Here is a 13,980-nt window from a genome sequence, read left to right as displayed (position 1 = left end):
AATGTTTTTGATCCTAAGCCATGTGCCTTTGCCAATTCAGTGTCATACATTAAGGGGCAAACAACAAAGGGACAGACACTGCTACCCCAACTATCCAGAACATGTTTCCCAGGTATAGCGATTATCTTGAGATCTTGAACGACCTCTGACTTTCCTCTCAACAAAATCAGCTTTTTCTTCAAATTAGTTTTCACTTTCTTCTTCATTAATGCTTCACAGTCATCTGTGAAACGCCACCTCTCTTTCATGTATAGATAGCATATTAGTGTTTTCCAGACCATTCTGCTAATTAGAACAAGGCATACAGGAGTTCTATCAGAAAAAGAACTACTTAACCACGTGTTAGAAGTAGCTGTGTGGTTTTCCTCTGAGGAGGACAATATTTACCTGGAATAATGTCAGGTATTTGATTCAGGAACTCTAGCAGTAAATATTGATTTTAGTCTGCTGGGCAGAGCAGAGGAGCAGAAAGATGTGTCCCATTGCTACTATGAGGAAGGCAATTTCAGATGCAAGTTGAGGAAACTGCTAGTGAAATGATTCAGAGACAAGAACATTAAATGGTGTTTGTGCAAATCAGTATGAAAGTCTTTAGCAGTCTATTGAAAATTCAGCAGAACTGAGTGGATAACTTTTTCTTGAGACACTTACTTGCTCAGTCAACGTGGCATTGAAACAGAATCTCAAACATTCACAATTCTGTTCTTGATAGCTCCATGCCTTGATGCTTTAAAAATATTCTTGCAGTGTATTTTTGGGAAAGAGCTTCAAACTTAGACTTGATGATGCACAGTGATACCTGTGACTACGTATTTCGATATAAGTCTCAGTCCTTCCATGCTCTGGAGCAGTCATTCTGCTACAAGGCACTGGTTGCAAGACATACATGTCCATAAGGCAAGTAGCAGAAATCATTCTTTTTTCTTTTTTCATGCAGAAGGGGGAGGATGGAAACCAGACTGAAATCTAAACATGGAATTTTCCAGCAGTGTCATGGCCAAGAACCGCAGAAAAATAAACTCTTTTAATACAGACCTATACTAATCCCAGTGGAGTCCAGCTTCGGGAAAGCTTAACATAACGTAACATTAGCTTTAAAAACCAATACAGGTGCAAAAGGCCACTAAGGTAAAGAACAGACCTGTTAGAGGAATGCACTGATTGGGAATCGAAACAAAGTTAAGCGGTTCTAATCTCAAAACAGACATTCAGTGCAATGCAATAGAACTCTTACAGATCAAAGACGAGACTGTTTCTAACCTATTACCACAATTACAGATTAAGACCAGTTTTTAGAATTTCAATTAAACTAAATTAGTAAGTTAATAAATTGTGTCATCCAATCCTCTAATTTAACTTCTCCAAAAGATTACTTTTCAAACATATAACTGAAGCTATTAAGGTAATGAAATTCTACAAATATTTAATTATATTACCAGTTATAGCTAGAAAAAGTGAAATAGAAAAAAAAAATCTGTAAAATATTCAGAAAATTGAATGCTTCATTTGCTCAGGTGTTACTTTAGGGGCTATAAATTTACTTCTTGAAAACAAAGGCAGATGAAGCACTTGCTAGGGAACTGCTCCACTGCTGCCAGCACAGAAAGGGGCAATGGGAAGAGCACACTGCAGCAATTAGGAAATTCACTAGCATCATTCTACAATTTTATCATCATCATCACAAGAACTGTCACCTCTAATGACAGCAGAAATGCTAGAAGAAGTTTTAAGGCAGTGGTGTGGGAAAACTTTGATTCCAATAGATTTTGATCTTTTATTTCTAACATACAGTATTTTTCCCCCTAACACTTAAATACTTTCATTGATTATTATTAAGGGTCTGGTTTTGCTACCAGAGGAACTCCACACGATTATGAACAAAACTTTAGTCAAGAAATCTTCTCATTAAAAATCCAGTGCTTGAGAACATCGGGCAGAAAACACAGTATATGTCCATTAAATGGACATAAAGTTTGTTTGAATTATAATCTCTTTTACGTTTTACTTTAAGGTAAACTAAACCCAAATTTACCTCTCAGAAGTGGATAAATATTATTAAGTTTTGGTGCACCATAAAAGTAATTATTAAAACAAATATAAGTTTTCTTAAGAATGGATTCATAATTACGTATGAATCATAACAATGTATTTCTCAATACTGAAAGCAAGTTTGCATTCTCCAATAAAATCTTTGCTAAGTTGTATGCCAATATTGAGTATGTATCTCAATATTTTAAGATACAAATCTGCTTGTTTAGGGTTGCTGAAAAAGCAGCTTTATTCTGTAATAATATAATCATGATGGCTATTTTGTTTTATGCCATCTCACATTAGGTTAAAGGTTCAAAGCTATTACAGATCTTCCTTGGTTTTCTCCTCTCCTGTTACCCAGATAAAACAGTGTTCCTTAAGTGTACTTTTCCATCAACCAGTTCAGAGCTCTTTAAACTTATCTATCAGGCATGTCTGGTTTTGAGACACACCACTGTGACACTCAAAAAAATCTACATTAGAATAAAAATAGTCAGCAATATAGAGTCAACATTATCCTATTTGCAATCTAGTCCAGTACATGACCACCAAACAGTGTCTCAGGGGAGGTACAGCAAGGCAGATGGACATGATAACGTACTTTAGAAAAGCTCTCTATCCTGCAGAAAGGAAGAAAGAGGAAAAAGGAAAAAGGAAAAAAGAAGAAGAAAAGGTTGTTATTAATATTTTTTTTCTCTCAGGAACTCAACTTCACTATCAAACTTTCTAGCCAGGGTCTCTTAATCCAATCTGATCTCTGTTTCTTGCCAATTCTTGCCCCAGCATCACTTAGCTGCCCTGTGAGCCCATCATTTTAAAGGTACTCATCTCTAGCAGCAGCTTGTATCTTGGAAGAAAAAGTAGGTAAGTGAGTAGAGGTGAAGAATTAAGAGCAATTAAAAAATATATATTTTACATAGAATAGAGACCTTTATATAATGCAAATATACTTATTGGGTATTTATGGTTAAGATCTTCCACCAGAAGAACAACGAATAGCTAATTCAAAACAACTTTCATTGCTCTGAAAATATCTCACAACTAAATTTACCAAGAAGCACCTTCTACTCACCTCAAACACAATGAAAAGCCTGTTCTGAGGGACAGCAATCTGGACAACTTACAAGTAAGTGCCTGCTAATGGCTGCCTTTATACAGGCAACAAGACTTTTCCTTCTAAACAGGATATTTCTTACAGGATACAGGAATACTTCTTGTGTTCTTCAGAATAAGTCTTCAGTTTTGAAGAGAGGACCAGAAAACTGCCACTAATCCTAGGAATAATTTCTTTAGCCAATTCATGATTTTTCAATGGTTTAATAGATGACATTCAAAAATTATAATTGTACGTTCTATCTGACTTGTCGGTTCTCAAAAATGTCAATTTACATCAGAAAAGCAACTGGCACAACTCGAGAAAGGGCACACTCTCCGTATCCTTCGCTGGTCAGCAAGGGACTGAGATGCTCGAGTTCAAAACTGAGTCTTCCACTTAGGACCACAGCTGATGCCACAGAAGTAGAAAGCAGAGTTCAAGAGGAGAAGTTCTTTTACAAAGCACAGTGCACATTCAGATCGTTGCAATAAGAAGCCTTAGGAAGACTCACATGAACAACTTGTTGATGTTTACGCAAACACAAGGCCTATTTTGTAAACAACACATTTATGCCTTAAGGAACACAAACTTAACATAAGGAAATGCATCCGCTATAGAAGTACTTATCTGTGCTGTTTATTTATAAACAAATAATGCTTAATGGAACAATGCTCTATAATGTGGTCTTCTGGCAGAGCTTTGCATTGACAGACGAGATTCTTAAATTCAATTCCAAGCTTTCAAGCTGTAGATTTTGAAGTGCTTCTGTGAACAGTTTAATCATTCCAACAAGAGCTCACTGAATTACAGTGGGAAAAACTATGTCATTCTTAAGATTTCAGTAAGAACTATGGGGAAGACTACCATTACATGTATTTTAGTTTTCTGGGCTAAGTTCTGCCCTTTTTTCCTCCTCTATTTTCTTTTGGGTAGGTTTTATTTTTCATTTTGGCTAAGTTGTTTTTAGGTGGTTTGGTTTTGGTTTGTGTTTTGTTTGGTTGTTTTTCAATACAATGGAATGCCTTCCTATTATTTTATGGAATTGCAAGCAATGCATTTACACATTATTTTATAATTTTCTTCAGTCATCAGCACATTACAGTAGGCATTGCACTAAAATGCATCACTTCATCCTTCTGAAGTTTTAGGTATCACTGTCTTCAGAGTGTGGGAGGATCAAAACCAGCCACAGTGACATCTTCTATGCACCCTTCTCCACAGTTTCATAAGACAATTGATGATTCAAATGCTCTAGGAAGCTACAGCTTTAATGTTGCAACAGGTTTCTTCCAACTTATCTGTGATACACCCTGAAAAAGCACATTATTTGATAACATCTTGGTCAATATTCACACATCACTTGTGTTAAAATGTCTGTATCACATATCCAGCTGACAGGTGACAAAAATGTGAATTAATGGTTGTTACTTTTGCTATGTCTGCACCTGAGCACCATCCCAAAATATTAGGAGAAATGAAGGCTACTTAAGCAGAAATCAAAGACAATTTGGCAGTTTTTGCTAACAGTCAAAACAGCACTTCCATGCAACAAAGTTTGGTGTTTTAAACACATGATTTTACACTTCTTAATCACATATTTATTTAAAACTGCATATGGTCACATATCCCACAAGATACTTGGGAGGTACCTTATTTTGTTAGGCAAACATCATCTACTTCTCCATCTCTCCCACATCTACATTGTGTATAATGACTTTTGCAAACATCACGATCCTAGTATCAAAACACTGCGACCTCAAAATAAGAAAACCTATTAAAACAAACCCATCATCCCCTATAAGCACACTCCTATCCAAGAAATCAGCGCATTACCGGGTGTTACTGTTGTGTTATTTGAGCAGCAAAAACCAACTGTGCCCTTCCTTGTCACAGGCTCACCATTCCTAAACCCACCACTGACACACCAACTACTGAAATATCGCAACCCAGTTCCTCTTTGGGCTCAATTCTATTCTAAAACCCATGGATTAGCAATGTCGAATCTACTACAGGATGCAGTTCTGACGTGGGGTTCTATTCATACTGCCTGCAATCAGCAACATAATTTATTGCTGCAATCAGCAGGCCAAGAAAAGCCACCATCCAAAACACCAAGTAGACGAAACAAAAGGATCATTTATATAAGGTGATAAAAAAGTTAACATGAATGTACAAAAGAACTGTAAATGCATGTGATCTGATCAATCTAATGCTTTGTAGCGGTAAAAGTTTTTTGAAGAAACTACCGTTCATTTAATGCAATTTTTCTTATCTGAATAAATTGAGAACTTTGCTATGATCACAAAAACGCAGCACACAGTTGCATCTGCCCTTCAGTACTTTCTTTATTTTAAGCCTCAGTCAACGCCAACTTTGTAATGATAATTAATGTCCCATAATTTCACAAAGTAGAAAATGAGAATGCTTTCTTCTGAATTATTGTGTGTGTCCAAACTCCCAAGTTTTAGACTACTTCATAATAGCATAAGAGCAGAATTGATCTTACAGGAGGCTTCCTAACCGACATTTCAAGAAATTCTTAGTCTTTGTACCTCAGATATTAAAAAACCCCAAAACATCTCCCCAAACCCTCTTTCACACGACTTTAGCAAACTTACGGGAAATATGAGCACTACGTTAAAAGAAACCCCCCCCAAAATACAAACCCTGAGCCTTGTATCTTGTTAACATCATTACAGTTATATTCTACAACAGTAGGAAGAAGAAGAAAATTACTACGAATTAACAACAACAATTCCTATATTTAATGTTATTTAAAAATCAAAGTGTTACCTAAGGCAATTACCTTGCAGCCTTTTAATATCTACAGGGAAAAGCCTAAGGGAAAATAATTGACTTTGCTAATTTTACCCTTGGCAATTATAAAATAGCTCTGCATTTCATTACGACTACAGAGTTTCACATCTAATTGTCAGCCCCGAGAGAAGCACAGAGATAAACACATCATACAGAAGCTTAGGCAAGAGTTTAACAGCACAATAAAATTATTTTGGTAGCAATGGTTTCAGTTGATGTTAAAAACCCCTTTGGTTGAAATTCTAGTCTATACAACAGCTATGCATGTCTATAGAAGTTACAGCCCACCATGGTCAGTGCCACGTACGATACAATGCTGCTCATTTCACGAGTCAATTTGCTGAGTTACCCAGTAAGTGCCAGCAAAAAAGCAGTGCTGTAATTTTTACTTTGTACATCAAAGAAAACAAAACATTGTGAAGAAAAAAGTCACAGTTATTTCACACTGCTGAAAAACAGATGCCAGATTTGAAAATTCATCATTTACAAAAGAATAAATACAGTATGTTTAAATCATTGCACCTGTCAAGAGATTTCTATAGCTTGTACTTCAATTTCTCTAACTTCACTAGTAGGGTTAGATGTATGAAAAAGAATAATTTACTAAGTCAATCAGTTTCCATAATGGCATCCCACTTATCGTATGTAGAAGCTATGAAAGTATTTAGATGTCAGAAAAATGAAAAAAAGTGCTAAAATGTTTTGGCAGAATTTTCTGACATGCAGTATAATGATTGCTTAAAAAAAAAAGAAAAAAAAAGAAAAAAAGTATTTCTTTGCACTTGTGCTTCCTTTCACTGTAGGCTTGTTTCCTGGCAAGTCTTCAGGGATTATACATTGCTGCTGCAATATTTAATGTACTAAGTGCGAAGTAATAGGTGCTAGATTTTATAAAAAAGTTTCCTCTTACTCTGAAACAACAACAAAATGATGTACAGTTACATCCCTTGGTCTGTCTTGAGAGTCTTACTAAGTGCTAAAAAAAAAAAAAAAGAGATACAAATCAACTAGTAAAATCAATTGCACCTTATTTTGGTTATGGTATGACTAAAATTTAGCACTATTTAGAACTTTTTTTTACTCCTTACTACCAGTTATCACCATAATGGTCTAGCCCACTATTCCAGCAGATTGACATCGAATTTTCTGTCTCTTCTCCTGAATCTCAGCTCTATGTTACAAAGTGACACCACTTTTGAGAGAAGCTGTCACACTCATGATCAAAGCAGTACAGAAATATTCAACTATCATCACGAGGAGCTTTAGCATGAGAATCTAAAAAGAATAGAATCCTTAAGCTCAGGATTAAAACTGTGTTGATTACTGACAATTGCACACATGACAAACGTTTATTTTACATTATGATATGGCAGCAATCTTCAAAAGTATAAAATTACCACTGCAAAGAAGAAATGTTTTCTGTTTGCTCTGGAATGGCACGCTAAGCTCTCCAGCCTTAGGTGCATTTAGGGGTTACGCTGGACTGGCACAGGGATGCCTGGGGATCTCTCTCCACCATGGGAGGTTTTAAGAACAAGAAGGACAAACACATGTCAATAATGATTTGGTGTAGCTGATCCTATCCGAGGAGAAGAACTGACTAGAGAGATGATCTCTTAAGGTCTCCATCAGTCTCGGTTTCTAAGATCATACATATATACTACTGATTTGTCGTGAAAAACATTTCCCTGTAAAGTTTCAAACAGTTTGGCTGGGCAGCTGGATTGCAGCTGCCCTTTAGAAGTGAGTACATCCAGTTAATAGAGCAATCCAATATTCAGGGGCATCCAAATGCCTAACAAAACAATTTTATTAAGATTAAAAAGTCACCCGAGTGCTGTGTAGACTAAGAAATGAAGCTTTCTCCACAGAAGTCCTTAAGACAGACAAACCTTTTACAAAGCACAAGGTAAAACAGAATAACAAACCAAACAAGTCTTCACCGGGCAGTCTGCCAGAGGCGCTGTAGTCCAACATGTCATGAGGATGCCATTGCGTATACATGAAATTAACCAAATTAACCACTCATCCATTACTACCTATGGATACAGGGCTTCAGAACATATACTAAAAAGACTCTGACACAGTAATTCTGTAGGACAGTGGTAAAAATGTTCACAGCAGTCTGTCAATCCACCTACAGCTATAATGTATGTGTGTTGATTTTTACAGGATGATCCATATATACATACATATCACAACTGCTGCCTTTTTCAAAGGTCTCTCTTTCAGAAGATTCACTAATAGTTACTTGCTCTGGCAGCAGAAGAATTTTGTTCTTTTACCTTGGTATTCTGCAACTGTGCAAGGCTTGTGCAAGCATTTGCTAGAAGAAAATCTCCACTCAAAACAGCCATTTTATTTCCAAACTGCATATCCTTCAGCGGGCCATCGCAGGACTTGAGCTCACCGATATTCACTATGCCACGATGCACCAGAAAGGCAGTGTGGATCAATTCTGTAATCTCAGCCAGACTTCTTTGACTGAAAGCAAAGAAAAAAGTACAATTGTTTTTGATGCTATGAATAAAATACAGATTCTTAGGGGAAAAAAAAAAATGACAACCTCATGTGCTAAACAGACATTTTATGAATTATCGTGTAGCTCTTCTATGCACTTCTAGAAGCCAGAACCGGGAGGAGTTAAGCAAAGAGAACTAAATATTTTCAGGTAAGCTGCTGGTGCCACAGGTTCCATTCGGAGGAACGCTGCCCTTTGTTAGCTTTATTTTGCAAAAGAATTCAAAGTAATTGATACAGTCCTCATGGTGCTTGCTTTTCTTTTTTTTGTTTTGTCTTCTAGAAGCTTGAGGGACACTGACATGAAGAAAATGCCAAGCAGAAAGTACTGATGGGAAGGAACAAAGGACTTAGCAGCAGGGGAGTCGTGAGCAAGCTGATCCAAACACTGTAAGAACACTGCAGTCAATGACTGCTCAAATTAGAGTTAAATTAATAACAGGATACCTTGCTAGTTCAATAATACCAAGGGGGCAGGGCATAGAGGGGAGAGGAGAAACTGCTGAACATTTTAAAACTGCGTACTAATGATATTTCACTGGTTGTTTTAGTCAGAAGCAGCAAAGGTCCGGCAAAGGAGCAGACCCAATTTCATGTGGATAGGTTTACAAATCACTTCTTATTCCAACACACTGAGTGCTGCATGCTGAATTTAGGGTTTTCAAATTCCTGTGAGAGGCTTGCCACAGAGGTTATCCCACAGAGGCTTGCCCTCTATTTATTTTTGGTTTTTGGAAAAGGCACGAAAAATGTTCTGTAGCACAGCCCTCTCTTCCCCTCCTCCTGCAATTCAACCCTGTAGCCCCCCGATAGTTAGTGACTGTCACTCTGAGGAGCCCAGAGATGTCACCTTAGCTTGGAACTACAACCAGGCGATGAACAGACATAACAACTGCACAGGGACAATGGAAGCGGGGAACTGAGCAACGCACAGGAGCATCCTCTGAACACCGCACACTCAGATATGCACAGGCCCCCCTCTTCTGAAATCTTCAGCACATTCACATCTTTCCTGACTCAAGCAGTTCCCTTTAGGTCTCGGACACTTCATATATGAGAAAAAACACAATGCATGCCATCAGCTATAAAGATAACTAAAAGGTCTTTAAGTTAAAATTAAATTGCAACCTAGTAAAAGGCATGTTATGCTCCCTGTGCTTCTTCAAAAGTGGCTAAGCACTGATTAATCAAATAACTAAACCGCTCCACACATTCACACCCGTATCCTTACTGATACACATTCACGTTAGATTCTGCCTCAGTGCCAGCGTAGTACTGAGCAAGTTAATAATGTTGCCTCTAGACAGTGAAGATGCGTGGTACCCACCCTGAGCAATATTAATCTAAACTAACCTTCTGCCCCAAATATATCTGACCTGCCAAGTGCCCCAGCACCATCTATTTCAGCACAGTGATCCATAGCAATCAGCAAGAGAAAAGGGCCAGTAGAGCCAAACAGCCTGGCCAGGCATAAAAAAGGTAGATGAACTAGGGGGAGAGGATAAATAGAGGTTCCCAATGTATTTTGTCACACACAAAAACCCTAAGCTGTTTTAAAAGCTGCCTTTATAATTCAGAATTTTTGCTCCATACAGAGAAAAACAATCTGAAAACAAACCAGCCAGCCATTCTCCATGTAGACAACAAAATTGAAGGTTGATGCTGTTTTTCAAAGAGGCGAGGGAGAAATGCCCACAACCTACAGCCGCAATATTGTTTGTGATCATGCCTGACTCAGCTCTAACAAAGGGTTAATAAAATTTCAAGCTCGGAGAAAAAGACTAACAAGACATCCCAATGCTCCTGCTGTCACTGTCAGGGCAGCCCTTGGAGGAAATGCCCATATCCATTCGCTTTATCAGATGGACAGCTGATCAACATTAAACAGACTTGCTCTGGGCAGACTGAGCCCAGCTACCTGTTTGGAATAGCAATGAGAGCCTCTGCTCCCCGCCACCGAGCGCTGCGTCTCCCACCGCCGCGGATCCCGGGACATATGGGGATCCCTACTGACGAGCACATTGAGCTGCAGTCGACTCCAGCGATGGCTCATTTCCCCCAGCTGAAAGCAGGAATTAATATCCCGAGGAGATCAGGCCACCTCTGTGACCCCCAACTACTGAAGCAAAATGACGACTGTCCTATTTCTTCATTTAATAAGCTTTTAATGAAGGAAATCAAAATCCCCTCTTTGACTTCAGCATTGCTCTTCATGAAAGGGTTACACAAATACATCAGTGTCATGCTTTCCAAATGCTCAGGATCTGGATGTTTTCATTTCTTTTTCTATAATCCATTTGTTCTCCGAACGGTACTCATATTATTTGTGCTATCGAGAGAACCATATTAGGCAGATAATCTGTGTCTAATTCTGATCTCACACACCACTCTTCCTCTCTCTCTCTCTCTAGGAAACTAAACATACAAGAACCAATCTATTGCAGAAATCCCAGGCAACAGATTTCTTTCCATTTTTTGTAATAACCCCCATAATACCCAGGCATGACCAAAAAGCCCACCGTGCTGCTACGGATACAGGAGGGTTCTTTGTAAAGCATCCAACAAGAAAACCCCCACTATTATGAAGTTGCTAGTGAATGGCTAAAGCAACACTATATACAGCTTTCTCGATCTAAAGCACTATTCAGTGATTAAATAATTGTGTATTTGAAAGCAGCTAATCCCAAAATACAAAACATTAACGTTTACGCAGTGCTGGATGAATAACAACATAGAACGGAGTACAAAAGCAGAAACAGGGCAACAGGATTATGAACTCCTACCGCTGCCATCCTGCTTTTGCTCCAGAGCCCATGTTCACACAACACAGAAGCAGTTGCCACAAAAATTACTTACACAGCAAGGTAGTACTGAGAAAACAGTCAACATCGTTAAAACACATGGAGTCTCTAAACGAAGTGGGCTAAGAATAAGGAACGCTTTTTCACCAAATGCCAACATACTTCCATCTTTCTTTCATGGGCTTCATCACTGAAGCAAGAACTCCCTGCAAACCGCCACCAGCTGCCCCAGAGACTCTACAGACAGACATCACGTTCCAAGAGATTACACTGTTTTGAGCTCCACATGCCCTTCCATCTCCTTTTCTTTCTCCTCTTCCAAAAATCAGCCTACATGCAGAAATGTCATTCCAAAGAGAGTGGTACAGAGGTTTGGACAGTACCACACTAAAAAGTTTTGATGGGTCATAGTCAAACAAGCACAAGTTCCCCTGTTAGGTGCATTACTTGTGCAGAGCTAATCGTGGAACACAGCTCAGCTCCCCTATACCCCTATACTGGCTCATCACCTTTTTGAGCCAATTCTTATTTACCACTTCAGTGAATACCTTTCCGCCCCCATTCAATTTTTTTTCGCCTCTACTCTTCATTAAAAACTTTGATTTACAGACTTTGCCTGCCTGTGGTGTGTAAAAAGGAGCAGCATGTAAGTTGCCTCGTTTTTCTGCTCTTGACTCCTTGCTCCTGCAAGTTCAGTACCAGTGTAACCAACCTAAATCTCTGTAAAATGCTTTCTGTGAAGCATCCCTTAAGTTATGAGCTCCTCAAGCTGCAAATGTCATCCTGGAATGTACAAAGAAAACACTAACTTCACGAGGAATGAAAAACTCTTCAGCAAGGTCAATTGGAGCTATATTGACTCCAGTACTGTAACCCACCAGCTTGCAGGAAAACACTACAAAAAGGTAAAATTAAGTTATATAGACATCCTGCAACAAACCAAAACAAGTGCAATATCTACTCTTCCTCTTTGCTCCCCTCTCCCAATGAAGTCACAGATCACTGACATCCAAGCTTTGCTGAACTTCGACAAACTGCTGAGCATACTTCAATAAATCTTTTATTTTTGCCCTTATAAACTAATGCTGCTGTGATGCCAAAGTAAGGAATGCAGGTGTTGTAGAAAGCCCATGCTCATAAAGTCACCACATCTAGAGAAAAAAATAAAGAACTAAAGGAGAATCTTTGCGAGTGTGCTTCTACCTCAAAAAGTGCATATCACAATTTTGTTTTGGATTAACATTCCATATTTGTATGTCTGGGAGTCTGCCTCATCACAGTATCACTGTTATCAATGGTCTTATTATGGAGATGACCATCTCATGCAGAATTGAACACAGATTTTAAAGCTTAACCAAAATGATATTAAATGGTAAGGGGGACTGGCAAAATATTGAAACAAAATTCAGTGGAACCAAAATAGGTTTTGGTGGTAAATTTCCTATGCAACTTTTAAAAATTTTGCGGTGTTCCTTCCTGGCATCCTGAATACCCTTTTTGTTGTTTATCTTCAAATATTGCAGCAATCAAAAATTTGCCAGTATGATCTCTTTAACAGTTCTTCTAAATTACTTCAGCCCCTAATTTCATGTCCTACTCTAAAAAAAGAAAGAAGAGGAATATTTCCTAAATATTATTTAGGAAAACTTATGATAAAATAGAAGCATTAAATAGCACAATTGTATTGCTGTGAACAAAAGAGCACTTCAGCTTAAATACTCCTCTGCAATATTTGCGATGGAAACTCAGGCTCTCAGTAACAGCAAGAAAACTTGAGTCAGTTTCCCTTTCATTATCAGCTAACCGCCAGAAATATACCGGCCCTCTCAAAGGATGATAGGTTATGCAAAGAAGTGTTTAGTAATTTTAAATGTTAATAGTAGACATATTTCACAGAAATGGACCCAAGACAAATTAGCCATTAAAACTCATATTCTAAAATTTTCAACAATGGAAGTAACTGCAATGAACAAAGCAATGGAACTGATAGATCAGAAGTTCTTTAAGAACTCTTAACACTTAACCTTTAAATTAAAGTGACTAACAGTATACACCCAAGATTTGAACATTTTCTCTGAGACTGTCAATCCAATAGCTTCCCTTCAATACATACAGGATTAACTTGTAAATAAAATATAAATAAATAAATGTAAAGCCTTTACATTTGGGATTAAAAAAAAATAAATACACTAAAAATACCAGCATACATTCTGTTTCAGTGATAACTGTAACAATCTATATACCTATGAATCTGAAAACTGAAATAGTTCTTTAGTTAATTATTTTTCATATGTAATTTTCCACTAAAGAATTAAACTAAATAATCTCAAGCACTGACAATGTATTTGGGCAGAATGTGGTATCAGATTTTACTTTTTTTGTGACCAGTGAACAGAAAGAAAAGCTTTTGCAAAGACAAGAAGGTGCATACACTAAATTCAGGTTCATCCTGTGTGCTCTGGGCATTGTGCTGCCCCAAGATAACCCACCTAGTTACACAGTAAGAAAGAGCTGGGATTTCTACCGTTATTTTTTCCATTCATGTGTCAAGTCAACAGCATGGTTAATAAAACCATGATTCAAGGAACATTGTACAGTGAGTAACAAACAGCATCACGGCGACGGGTCTCGTTCTCATCTTCTGTATATAGTCTCTTTTACAATAAATTTTAAGGGGAGGGGGAAGGTGTTCAAACTAGTCAACTTGTACAGTAG

At 37.9% G+C, this 13,980-nt stretch overlaps 1 protein-coding gene across 2 annotated transcripts in view; it reads right to left on the bottom strand.

Moving 5' to 3' along the window:
* PDSS2 (decaprenyl diphosphate synthase subunit 2) overlaps positions 1-13,980 on the bottom strand; it is a 117,158-nt gene that overhangs the window by 34,521 nt on the left and 68,657 nt on the right. For both annotated transcript variants that reach the window (XM_065835045.2, XM_071806667.1), the window contains one exon: positions 8,230-8,428. In XM_065835045.2, the coding sequence (XP_065691117.2) occupies positions 8,230-8,428 (199 nt within the window). The remainder of the gene's footprint in view (positions 1-8,229; positions 8,429-13,980) is intronic.

The sequence above is a fragment of the Patagioenas fasciata genome, chromosome 3, assembly GCF_037038585.1.
Source record: "Patagioenas fasciata isolate bPatFas1 chromosome 3, bPatFas1.hap1, whole genome shotgun sequence".
Taxonomy (NCBI): Eukaryota; Metazoa; Chordata; class Aves; order Columbiformes; family Columbidae; genus Patagioenas; species Patagioenas fasciata.
Note: the sequence above shows the minus strand (reverse complement) of the source record. Positions and strands in the feature narration are given on the sequence as shown.